This window comes from Nannobrachium achirus (assembly GCF_963921795.1).
Source record: "Nannobrachium achirus genome assembly, chromosome: 15".
In the NCBI taxonomy this organism is placed as follows: Eukaryota; Metazoa; Chordata; class Actinopteri; order Myctophiformes; family Myctophidae; genus Nannobrachium; species Nannobrachium achirus.
Genome location: NC_137822.1, coordinates 12,086,167 through 12,099,657, shown reverse-complemented (window position 1 = coordinate 12,099,657; position 13,491 = coordinate 12,086,167). Strand labels below are relative to the sequence as shown.

The 13,491-nt window shown below is 41.6% G+C and overlaps 1 protein-coding gene across 1 annotated transcript in view; it reads right to left on the bottom strand.

The window, feature by feature from the left end:
- gpsm1b (G protein signaling modulator 1b) overlaps nucleotides 1-10,805 on the bottom strand; it is a 44,476-nt gene extending 33,671 nt beyond the window's left edge. The window contains exon 1 of the mRNA XM_080742620.1: nucleotides 10,574-10,805. Coding sequence (XP_080598746.1) covers nucleotides 10,574-10,638 — 65 coding nt within the window. The 5' untranslated portion in view covers nucleotides 10,639-10,805. The remainder of the gene's footprint in view (nucleotides 1-10,573) is intronic.
- Nucleotides 10,806-13,491: the final 2,686 nt, after the last annotated feature.

Sequence of the window (13,491 nt, the reverse complement as noted above, 5' to 3'; positions counted from 1 at the left end):
CAGGCGTTACGAAAAGCCACATTTAAACCAGAATGATCCCAACGTTTATGTTTCCAGCAGTGAAGTTAAGTTCCGCTCCAAGTAAACAAAATCTGTTGTCAAAGTCTGGGAAAATGACCAGCTCTGACAGTCTTCAGTAAGAATACTTTATTCTTCTATCTGTGGATCCTCTTCCCTCCTTCCAAACGTTATTTGAGGTGAGTTGCCCACCAAGGAGAGATTGCGGGTGACGGCGGGGGGAAATGAGTGACAACAGAACGGTGACACCTCACACACCAACAAGACAGCGATGGGTGGGGGTGGGGGCGAGGCATCTGGCCAATCACTAATCCAGAGATCTCAACCTTCTCAGAGGACAGCGAGTGAATATCCCAGACTAATCCATCTGTCTGCTGACTCCGCCACTAACATTATTATGTTACCAAGGAAGGCACGAGACTGGCCCGTGAACCACTTTACTCAACCTGCTGTTTCCATTTTGGGCCGCGTCGATTGTCAAAGGTTTAAATGTCTGTCGGAAATTGTTCAAATTTGGTATACACAACAAAGTATATGGGGCTTAACGGGGCATGAAATCCTTTGTTTCATCAGGGCTAAATATAGCCCTGATAAAGGCCGCTTGTGGTGAATTTAAATAAAAGCTGGTCCCTCTTTTAACTCGAGTGCCCGGATCTCCCATTTTTTTAATCTGGTTATTATCGATTATCGTGATAAAAAACACTCACGATAATCATATCGTGGAGATTTAATTTATCGTGAAATTGTCCTCCGTCATGCACTGGGATCAATTCACCTTTTATTTGCCGAGCTGCATTATCCGGTATCATTTAAACCAGGGGTCTCAAACTCAATTTACCTTGGGGCCGCTGGAGGCAGAGTCTGGCTGAAGCTGGGCCGCAGCCTCAGCGCACATGCACGCGTGCACATGCACTAATAAAACAAATTAGTGCATGTGCGCTAATTTGTTTTATTATTATACTGTAGTTTCATACCAGTCTAACAACTACTGTATCTATCTCCCCCAAATTTCCAATCTTCTCAAATATCTTTTTTATTCTTTAACACAAAATAAGATGAACAAGGACCCTGGTGTAAACAAGTTGTGTTTAACTTATGGAACATGTACTGTACTGTTAACTGTATTGTATTATTAACTGTTTTGAGGTTCATATAAAACTCGCGGGCCGCACTAACATTAAACTTTCATATTAAGGTGGGGGCCACAAAATATCGTCTCGCGGGCCGCAAATGGCCCCCGGGCCGCCAGTTTGAGACCCCTGATTTAAACCCTCTATTAGTAAAACGTATTTCTAATATATGTACTTGATACAGTATTTTGTTTTGGCAAATGTTGGTTCCCCTGACATCACAGTGACATCAGAGCATGATGTCAGAGCGGCAAACCGGTCTATGGGTTTGCCGCTGTGTACACATGTGACGTTTCTCATGTTAAACTGCGACCTTTGGTCGCAAACATATTGTATATCTGCTATTTTTTGTTTTGATGGGTTAATGATGGACTGTACCGAAGCTCAAGTGACAAGCAACTGAAAGGTTTAGGTTCTCCAGAAGCCCTTGAACCTTGGATGGAAGGCAGTCAGTGATGTTAACTAAACAAGCTGCCTGTGTCAAGACAAACTCCAGATTCATGCTGTTGACAGGCACTATTCATCCTCTCTCTGTGTGTCTCTCTCTCTCTCTCTCTCTCTCTCTCTCTCTCTCTCTCTCTCTCTCTTTCAGAGTTTGGTGACAGAGAGAGTCTCTTTGATCACGATGCAACTATGCCTCTAGTGAAGGCTTTGAAGTCCATAACAACAGAGCAACATTTCCCGTTTCATGTGACCTAAAACTACCTAGCCTTGTCACTCATTTCAACTCATTCAAACTTCATGGACTCTACCAACCTCGGAAGGATTGTCAGTATTTGATTGGTATTATTAAAGTTCAGAAAATATGACTTAAGGAGACAACCACAATACAATCACTAGCAACACTATACTATCAATGATGTACAATATAAAACCATTAAAATATTGTATATCTGTATATCCATCGTCCCTGTCAACTGTGTCATATCTGGAGGATCGAACATCTACAAATAGTTCCTAATCTATGACTGAGGGGAAAAAACGAAATTGGAATCCGGGAGGAATGAGATAACTTAGCCCAGGGTTACTCAAATAGCAGAATCCGTGGGCCACATTACAAAAATGTCAAGGGGCCAGTAGATAAAATAACAACATTAATGATACTTGATAACTTCTGTTGTTCATTGGAGCCTTATACTGTCGATCTTAACAACTGACACTGTTTTCTGCAAGTTAAACATAGTGGTATTGAATTTGCATGAGATGGTAAAATTAAAGTGAAAGCATCCGTCCATTTTGGGTTCTCTGCATCACCTGTTCAGCACTTGCTGAGGCTCATCTTTACTGTTGCTGAATGAGTGCACACAGTTTTCCCTTCCTGGATGATTATTCATGTAATAGTTATGTAATTAGGCTAAAGATGATAAAGATATTAACTTGGGGCACCCGCTGGCCTACTGACCCAGACGCAGACCACACAGGCTCAGTGTAGCCTGCCAGCGTGCTGCTGGTTCGATTCCCGGTCCTGACTACCTATGCTGCGTGTCACTCCCCAGCTCTCTCCCCATTTCAGTCCACTGTCCACTCTCCTATCAATAAAGAATAAAAGCCAAAAACATATCTTAATAAAAAAAGATAATAACTTCATTCTTCATTTATTTATTGGAGGGCCAGTCAAAATTGTGCCATGGGCTGGAAGTGGCCCGCAGGCCTGAGTTTGAGTATCACCGACTTAGCCTATATAACACTGAAAGCATTTTCACGAGTAGAACATGTCCTAGTGGAGATGAATGTGAGGACAGGATTGTGAAGCCATGACCTGGAGCTACTGTACAGTATAGTACTGTATGTATGTTCATGACAGAGTGTGGAGGCACCATTTACTGTACAGCTGACCATATAATACTGTAATAAATAACAGCCAAAAGGCATCTATAGGATCTAGTTGCAATAAATCTGGAAAAATGTTTCAAACAACTGTAGTGTACAACCTGCTGAGCCTGTTGTCTGCAGGTTTTCTGACAAGCACATGACAACAACAACAACAACAACAACAACAACAAAAAGAGAAACGGAAATCCAGGCAAGAAACATTTTAAAATGTTTGACTACTAGGTACCAATTCACTAAAAAAACTGGATCAAACGTTGACATTGCACAAGGTTAATTCCGATGACCCTGCGCAGTGCGCATTATACTGCATCACAAACTGTACTAGAAACTTTAAGTCAATGTCTTCATCTGCAAAAGGATCATGAAGCTAGCCTAATCCCTCCCTTGAAGCAGAAAACATGCTGCAGCTGCCAGTGAATTCAGTTTGGGTTAAACAACTAAGGATGGTCTGGGAGCTGAGAGTCAACAGCCACAACTGTGAGAAATGCCGATGCTCATCAAGGAGGCAGTAGTTCAAGAAATTGGCAGACTAAAAAGACAGTTGTCATAGTTGGCCAGTTCTACGTGGGAAGACTAGAACTTGGATGAAGGAAAGCTGTAAACATGAAACTCGTAACATTCATAGACCTGCAGTTCATCGTCACGCCACGATCAGTTGCAGATCTATGAAGCACTACTACCCCGAAGCTCTAACAAAGATCTCAGCTCTGAAGTCACAGAAATCCGTACTAGGGGTACCGTTAACAAACTGTCACTACACCCAGGTAAAACAGAATCCATTCTTTTTGGGACCAGACATTCTCTAAGTGAGATAAATGTAAACGATTTCAAGGTCATAGTTGATGACACAGTAATCTCTAGCATAGAAGAGATTATGTATTTGGGCTGCATTCTTGACAAATACCTGTCTGGTGATAGCATGGCAACAAAAGTTGGTCAAAAAAGTAAATCAAAGTTTCCACTTTTATCAAGAAAAGTGCCCCAAGGACTTAAACCTCATTCAGCCCCTCTTTGACTATATGCTAGCACCTCCTGGTGCTCCAACATCAAAATGTCACTAAAGACTAAGCTCCATCCATACCTCCAAAAACAAACTGATTCGACTACTTCTCGACCTGAGGCCATGACCCAACTTGTTCCCATACATTTTGCTAGCCTAAGATGGCTCAGGGTAGAAGACAGGGTTAAGCAACTAAAAATGTGATTGGCTTTCAAAATAGTCATGCAACTCTGCCCTCAATCCCCTCAATACCCGCATTTCTGACTAAAGACCTCCAAACAATTAGCGACAGACACAATACTAGAGGGAGCGCGAACACCCACACATAAGAAAAATATGTGTCAATTCTCCTTCTACAGCAATGCCACAGTGCCACCTGGCTTCCTTCAAAACTGCCCTGAAAATTCACCTTTCAGTTATCACTTCTCCCTTAGAAAGGCGAGAAGTGATCACTTACTTACTTACTTACTTACTTACTAGTAGGTACAGTGGCCATAGTAGTCAAGGTGATGTGCATCAATCAATTTAATGTATGAAAATGAGAATATGCAATTCTATATCCCTTATTTTTTCTAGTTTTGCATATACATAACCTTTCCTCTGAAAAGAGGCCAAGGTGGTCTTTGGGAACAGTTCAGTTATAGAAGAAAAGAAGTTAAGAAAATTAAGCATGGCAGAGAAAATGAGTTAAAGTATAGTCAGAAACAGTAGGGAGGAAAAAAAAGCAATACGGAATTGAAGCAGGAAAAATCGTTTACATCTGCCAGACATTTAAAGAAATTAAAGACGACAAGACGAGAGAAAACAGCAGAAATAAGGCACAAAGGAATTAGTCCCTGCAGCATGTTTTTTCGCGCTCCCCCTCCTCCCTCTTTTTAAGTTTACTTTTATTCTTGCCATCGTTGTGGCTGACCCAAGAATGCATCTGTGTGGTACAGTCTGCCATTCTCTCCTCTGCTTACCACTCTAATTGGTCTGTTTGGGAGACATTCATCCCATAATAGGCTGCCTGTGGTCTAAAGGAGACAGTCTTCCAATACAGTCACCATGGCAGAACAGGGGAAGTACACTCTATTGGACAGGTTTCAGGAACCAGAGCTATAGTGAAGTTTTCAGTGAGGTCTGACAGTAAGCTGAACCTTTACCGTGAGCCATAATGTATGCCCTTTCAATGAAAACAGCTTAGTGTGGACTGTGAGCACACACAGCCCGTCAGATGAGGAAGATTAGTCATTGTTATTTTGTAATAACTAGTACCTGTACTTGAGTCAGACAACACACTTGAGAATAATGTAGCATTCTTAAGTAGCATACCAGCCACAGTAACTGACATTACATTAGGCATGTCACAATTATTATTTGAGATAATCGCAATAATTCTTTGCATAATCTTCATATTCGTTTCCATGTTGAAAATCTTCATATATTTTCCAAACATTCAAAAAGAAAATAGTGGAAATAGCAAACTACATGTTTTGAGCTTGTAGATCGGCTATTTCCACAATTAATGTTTTTTTTTAAGTAGGCTATAATTCTGCCCTGTGCAACTTTTGTTTAAGAAGCTGCAAAGGCCAAACAGAAACGTAGTTTTAATTCATAATGTTCGACAGAAACACAATTAAATTGTTAATCGCACTTATTTTAGAGACAATTAATCGTCAAGTAAAATGTCATAATCGTGACAGCCCCATCTGACAACTTAATAGTGTGTGCTCTTGTGTAATAACTATTTACAGGTGTAAGACTAAATGCCTGTGCTGCAAGCGACATAAAACATTTTGTTTTATGGTATTGTGAGAAAACAAAGCAAAGCAAAGAAAAAGAAGAAGAAAGAAATACATGAATCCCGTGTGGAAAGTGAAAGGCCCCAACATGGGAATGTTTTTAACCATAGCAGTTTGTGGTCCCGCTCCACACCACTGGGACAGAGCGTGAGTTGATGTTGACAACAACAATCATTTTAAAGCCTTCACACTTTTTTCCACCGCGGTTTGATAGCAGCACAAACTTTGATCCACATTTTAATCACTTTGTTGTGAGCAGAGCTAATAAATAAATAGTGTTGTTCAATAGCTACAAACAGGAGAGTCATCAATATGAAAAGCAATGAAAAATAGCAGATCTACAAGTTCATAGCGTATCGCAATGTGACACGTTGTGAGCTTGTAGATCATTTTTTCCCCCTTCCTTCTTATTTTCGGTTCGGTCAGAGGGCGTGCCACAAGCGGACAGACGTCCTTTTCCACCAGCACCCAAATGTGCCTGCGTCAATGCCCTTATTATTTTCTCAGTGCCTGATAAGGTCATATACAATGTGAGCATGCATGAGACTGTAATATCAGCCTCAACTAATCGCCACAGAATTAGCACTGATGTCAACCGTCAGAAATGAATATGTTACCTCATTCAACGTCAATCCTGGCCATACTGATTATGACTGTGTTGCCCCCTCTAGGAATACCTTCATTAGACAACGTAATATGGTATTTCGTTTCAGTTGTCCTTGATAAGGGTGATTGGGGCAGGTGAAGCAGAGTGGTTGATTTAGAAACTTGGGAAAGGGTGCCCTTGTACCAGAGAGGATAGAAAATAATTTACTCACAAATCTCAATTTTGACTTGAAGGGTAATGCATGTAGTGTACCTGGCTGCAGGCCTTACCCTGTCTCCTTCAGAATACTACATTCATTACCCTTCAAGTCAGAATTGAGATTTGTGAGTAAATTATTTTCTATCCTCTCTGGTACAAGGGGGTTACAATTCTCCAAAATGTTGTTTTGGTCATTTTCATTGTCTGGAGTGAACTGCACATTCTCACCACACCGTGCCTATTTCCTGCAAGTCAATAGATATCTTTTCCACAACTTTTTTATGTTTCTTCAAACTTTTTCAACAATCGTGAAAATAGCTAACCAACAAGCTCACAATGTGCGCAAAGACTTGCGATGCAACGCACTGTAAGCTTGTAGATCGGCTATTTTTGAGTGACATCATCCCACGAGGAAGTATAAAATGTATAGGGCTTTTGTGGTGATATTTACCCTACAGTATATTCAGTCCATGTACAGCTCTGTTGGAGCTCTTCTTTCATTAGGGATTCTGTACTGTTGTTCCCTTTGGCAGAGTCCTGGCTTAGCCCAGGAACTGTGTCCTCAGAGTACTAATCCAGCCCATAATTACAGAGCGCCAAGGCTAGTTGTCAGGGAAACCAAAGAGAAACTCTCTAGGAATGTTTTTTGCCGTGTTGTATGTCTATCTCAATCCAGGCAGAACCTTTGCTCTATGCTGTCTTTCTGTTACATTGTGCTTTTTTTTTTCATTCTCATATCTGTCATGTCTATATTCTTCTATATGGTAAAGAAAAGATAAACGGTGCATTTATATAGTGCCTTTCCAAAGCGCTTTACAATGCATTGCAAACACACACACCGTAGAGGAAACCAAGGTAGCAATTTGCTTATCAGGAGCAGTTATAATGAGGTTCCAGGACATTTTCCGACACAAAGCCAGGTGGAGCCGGGAATTGAACCAGGAACCATCTGATTCGGAGGTGGCCATGCTGCCCACTGAGCCACAACGCCCCATCTACCTCCTTACTGCCTCCATTAACCACTTACGCCTTATTCTAACATTTTCAAAAATAGCAGCTACTGCTCAACGAACAGTGCATGTCATACAAAAAAACAACGAGTGGAACGTTACCAAGAAATACAGACATTTAGGGGAATACATCATCAACACCCATAATTGGGTCATTACATAATTATATTTTCCCCTGCCACAAAATGAATCGTGAGATTTCAAGACAACACACACACAATGGTGATTTTGCATTTGTCCTAAAGCGAGAAGTTCACTGCATTAAAATGGTCTCTTTTTATTTGTAATAAACGTGGTAATAACCTGGTTCCAGTGCAGAGTCTTTATTTCAATGAGTACAATTCCTCCTCTGGTCAGACTTTAACCACCAATACCCTAGCATCCCTATTCTATTCTTAGGGCAAATTCAGCAAAAATAGACAATCTACATTAAGCTTACAACAAAAGGTATTGCAACATGCCACATTGTGAGCTTGATAGGCTATTTTCAACAAAGAGATTAGGTGTATAATAAATAAAATAAAATAAAAGGAAGGGATGAAGTTTAGACTATAGGGATGTGACGATATGAAGATTTCATGTCAAGATTGTGACCAAAAGAATAGCGATTTACGATATTGTCGCGATAATCAAAATATCCCGCAAATCCATTATCCTGGGGTGGAACATTTGTGTTGTGAGCTTGTATCTGCTATTTTTTGGCAAAGAGATTTGGTAGAGAGTGAAAAAAAGACTTGACAATGTATATTCTTATACAGGTCGGTTTTGACCAATTATAGAGGGTTTAAGTGGTACCATAGCAGCTCAGCAATTAAAATGTGAATTGATCCCAGTGTATGATGGATGACATTTCACGATGAATGTAATTCTCCACGATACGATTATCGTGAGTGTTTCCCATCACGATAAACGATAATAAAGATTATCGCCCCATCTCTAATAGGCCTCTGTCAACTGAGCCCCAAGTCAACTGATTGTATAGGGTGTAGGTGCTTTTTAACACATTTTGAGCAATGGGATGACCTAATGTCAAGCAACATTTCAGTTATGGCTGTTTTGTTTCTTCATAGCTAGGGTTTTGGAACTAAAACATGTCTAAGATACAAGATACAGTACCGGTATGTTATGTATGTACACAAAGGGACTTGGAAGTTGTTCTATGTTATTTATATACACAAAGGGACTTGGACATTGTTCCTATCCTGCCTGATATTATCATAAATGTGAGAGCGGTGTAAACAAAGATAAGTAGGTAGCCTAGGCCCTAGGCTGCATACTCACTCAACATACTCTTCATACAAAGTGGAAAAATAAAAACATTATAGGCTCGAGTCTAGTGGTAAATAAATACATCCTTGGAAAGACAAAGAACAGAGGCATTGCACTAGAAAGGTTATGGATTGACACTGTGTAGGCTTGGCGAAGCAGAGGGAATGCTGTTACAGTAGGCATGCCTCTATGTATGGCCATATGATGGAAACAAAGCAAAATACAGTAGCCTATGTGTGTTGCATGACGTGCATGTGTGCGTGCCTCTGTCTGTTTGTCCCAGGGGCATGATGACCTCACGGGGCTCGTGAATGTCAATTCACAACTCAGCAGCCATTAACATTCCCAGCAGCCCCTTCTGTGTATACACAGCCTGGCCCCCTCAAGTGGCATGGGGGCAGCAGTTTCTACAATAGCAAGAAGACACTGACAGTGATTAACCGCGTTTGATGTCAATGTGTGTCCAAAAGTGGATAGGTTTTTTGTAATACTGTGTAGGTACTGGTAGGTAGGCTATACCCATTGGGTCACGTCAAACAGTCAAAGTGCTTGGCTTGGAATGTGTCACATTTTACCAAGAGCCGGTTAGTGTGCACAGACTGCACACGCACGCACGCACGCACGCACGCACGCACGCACGCACGCACGCACGCACACACACACACACACACACACACACACACACACACACACACACACACACACACACACACACAGTGTCAGTGTCACTCTGTCATAGCGAGATTTGTGACATTTATGTGGTGGCACAGTCTGCCATTGGTGCGGTGTGAAAGGGACCCGTCACACAAACCAGATATGACTCATCAACTTAAAGCAGTGTTCAAAATAATAATGTTTTAAATGAAATTCATCTTAAATATCACATAAATATTTAGAGCAGTATGCTTGACTATTAAATGTATAGTAAATGTTCCTACTACAGTTATCATGATGTACAGGCAGCAGTAGTCTACTAATGGGAGTTGCATACATTCAATAATATTATGAAGACAAGGCAATTAAGAAACCTTTTATCATTTCCTGTTAAAATTATGAACTAGTTATAATCCATTTGTGTCACTATGTTATATCCACGTCTGTCAAATCACAGTCCATCTCCCTCACGTGTGTGTATTCTTCTTCTAAACTGCATTACACGTGGTCTGGTGTGATATTTCACCCACATATTGTGTTTTAAAAGAATGGGCCATGTGTCTGTCTCTTCCCATCCCCAGCCGGCCAGAGACACTCCTATTACTCGCTCCATCCCACCCTTCATGTCCACGTCTTACGTGGCTCCCTCCAGTCTGCACACATTCCAGCCACAGCCAGACCATGGCAGTCAGTCACTTCACCCAGGCTGAGATGTCAGGGAGCCCAGCCAGGAATGAGGCTTAGAAGTGGGGCTTTTGGGGGCTGACGCTGCTGTGTGCCTGGGTCTTTATTTCTTGGGGGCTCTGCTGCAGGGAGAGCTGAGCTGGTCGGACCAGCTTTCCTTGCCTGCCTGCCTTGCTTTACTAGCCTTTGCTCCTCCTCGGCCAGTCATGCATTGAGCCGGCAGACAGTCCTCCTCCTCCCCTCCAAAACACCCCACCCCACCCCGTCTCCTTCTCTTCCTTCTCTGCTTGACCCTCTCCCTCCTCCACCGGCGGTAACAACAACAGCCCACCCGAGAATCAGGCTGCAAAGCTCAAAATCTCTGTCCCCACCCCATAGGGTCCTACCTTGAGTGGAGCCTCTTGCTCGCTAGATCCTGGTCCATAGTACCGTTAGCAACGGACTGAGCCATGGAAGGAGCTGCTGCTGCTGCTGCTGCTGTATCTGGCACGGAAGCCTCCTCCTCCTCCTACCTGCCTCTTCCTTTCCTTCCTTCCGGGCTCCGAGGACCCCTCAAATATTTCCTCCGCTGAACTGTTCACCACGTCTTTTCTTTTGTGTGCAGCTCAGCTGACACCGTCTCTCCCATTGGTCTCTCACTCACTCTCACTCTCTCTCTCTACACTACACTACACAGTAATGGCAGCTGCCGAAGGAAGTGAGGTATGTATTGTGCAAACACAAACCATATAAAAAAGACAGCCCCTCCCCCGAAGTGACATCAGAGGCTGAGGAGTAAAAGAGCGTGCGTGCATGCGTGCGCGTGAGAGAGAGAGAGCATGATGAGAGTGACTTTAGGTGGTCGTTTGAAACGCTACTTTCTGTCTGTCTGTCTGTCTGTCTGTCTGTCTGTCTCTCTCTCTCTTTCACTTCATCTAAAAATGTCCGTTTTCAAACTAAGTACACATTTATTTTACAGAGGACTGAGGTCGCTTGTGCCTTGATCAACATTTTGAACATTATACTGTACAACATGTGCAAATGCTATCCACTACGGAGTGGAGTGGACCAACCTACACGCAACACGTGTAGATTCTTCTTCTCTGCTTCTCAAGCCAAAGTTAAAGCCAGAAAGGTAAGTAGCCTAATGTCAGCAGTTGGTATTAGCAAACAACAGAGGGGTCATCTGATTCTGTAGGCCTACTCCAGTCCACAGCATGATGTGTGTTGTGTACTCGTACTGTGTACTAACTGTACATCCTACATTTATCAATAGCTTTATGTGAAATGTAATGATTCATATCTTGTTGTGTTCCATATCTTTGGGACATAAATGATGGGATCTGCCTTCTGCTGCTATGGGAAGCAAACAACAGAACAGAGGGGTCATCTGATTCTGTACTCCAGTCCACAGCATGATGTGTGTTGTGTACTCTGTGTACTGTACATTGTACATTTATCAATAGCTTTATGTGAAATGTAATGATTCATATCTTGTTGTGTTCCATAGCTTTGGGACATAAATGATGGGATCTGCTTTCTGCTGCTATGGGAACAACCACATGGGAACAACAGCAGATGACCACGGTGCAGTCATTTGCAGAACAGCTAAAACTGGTCCTATTGCTTCTGTTTTGGCCGAGGTGCAGAGTTATGGATGAGCTCTGCAATATAGGCCTATCATCTATGTTATGTATTAACTGTTAACTGTTTCTCGGGGTCTTGTGTTGGGTGTGTATGAGAAGGAGGGAGAAGATTCCAGTCCTCATCTGACAGAGACTGCAGCAGGTTTCGACAACACTGTGTCCGGAAAACTGTCAGAGGTGTTATAAATGTGAGTCTACTGCACTCAACCTGCAGAACCAAACAATCACAACTGTAATAGCAAGTATATATGGGGTATATATTTTGCACATTGACCTCTTGACATCAATGGTGAACAGTTAACACAGGTCAAATGAAGAGGCTGTTTGTACTATGGACCTAAATGTTATGCTATATCTTGAGGAAGTCACAATAGAATACATTATTGGAATTTGTGTTTGTAGTTGCAGAATGTATGGTGAACCACCTTCATCTTTGGTTCACAACCCACTGGTAGAGGAACACAGCTTTAGATCACTGTCATTTGATGCAGATGATGACCCAGTTTTAGCATGTTTGGTTTGAGCACTGTTCTATTGAATAGTCTCATTTAAAGTCAATTCTCTCTCTGTCTTTGTTTCTTTTAGCTCTGGTCCACGTCTTAAGAAAGGCGTCAACAGAATATTCTACGGACTCCTTGAGGTAATGGGCTGCACAACTGTAGACATCCTGACAGTTACATGTACAGTATGTAAGAAGAATTGTGTCCTGGCTATTACCAGTTACCACTACATAAGATGAGATAAGAACACTTTATCGTCCATTATTAAATTACATAAAATGGAAATTCTAAATGAAAAACAAGTTTCTAAAATATATCATTCTAAAATAGCCGCTCTATATATCACAAGTAGCGATTTTGAATGAAATGCCCAAAATAGGGACATCAGATTGAAAGTGGTAAAAAATCGGGACACGTCAGCTGAATAATTGCCGACAGGATTCACCACAGTGCATTCGAACCCTAGACTAGTAGACTGTAATCAGAGTCCAGGGACACCTGCAAGGAAAATATCAGAGCTGCAGTATCAAATAAGAGTCAAAATGTAGGTTGTAATTTATCGAAAAGGTTATTCATGTGCTCTGATTATTCAACAGACTAATGTTTACAGATATCCTTCAATCAAGTTGAGGATAAGCCATGAGTGAATGCAATAATGACTGTGTAAACTGTGTAAACTCACTTGGTAGTTCAGCGCTGAAGGCTTTTCTTAACCCATTCAGAACGGGTGCACATTATTGTGTATCATTATTTTATGCTTTAACTATTGAAAAATCGTGAAAATTAGAATTTTGACCCGATTCTATACGTGTCTTTTGAATCCTTCTAAGGTTTTTTGAAAAACCTGTGTTTCTATGTCAGCAGTCTGGCTAGCCATCGTCAAAGAAAAGGTCCTTTTCACATAACTGGAGCTCAGTTAGTCTGTTCTTGAGAGACTACTATGTCAGTGGTTCTCAAACCTTTTCATGTGAAGGACCCCCAAAATGATATTTATTTGGCCACGCACCCGCATCTCAAAATATCTAGTTCCAGGGACCACCCAGAAGCAAAATTTTAGTTACAAACGTTCGCTTTGAAAATACATATATTCAAAGATTTGCGCACATTTTCACGACTTTTTCAAAAATAGCAGATCTACAAGCTCGCAGCGAGCTTGTAGATCTGCTATTTTTCACTGGT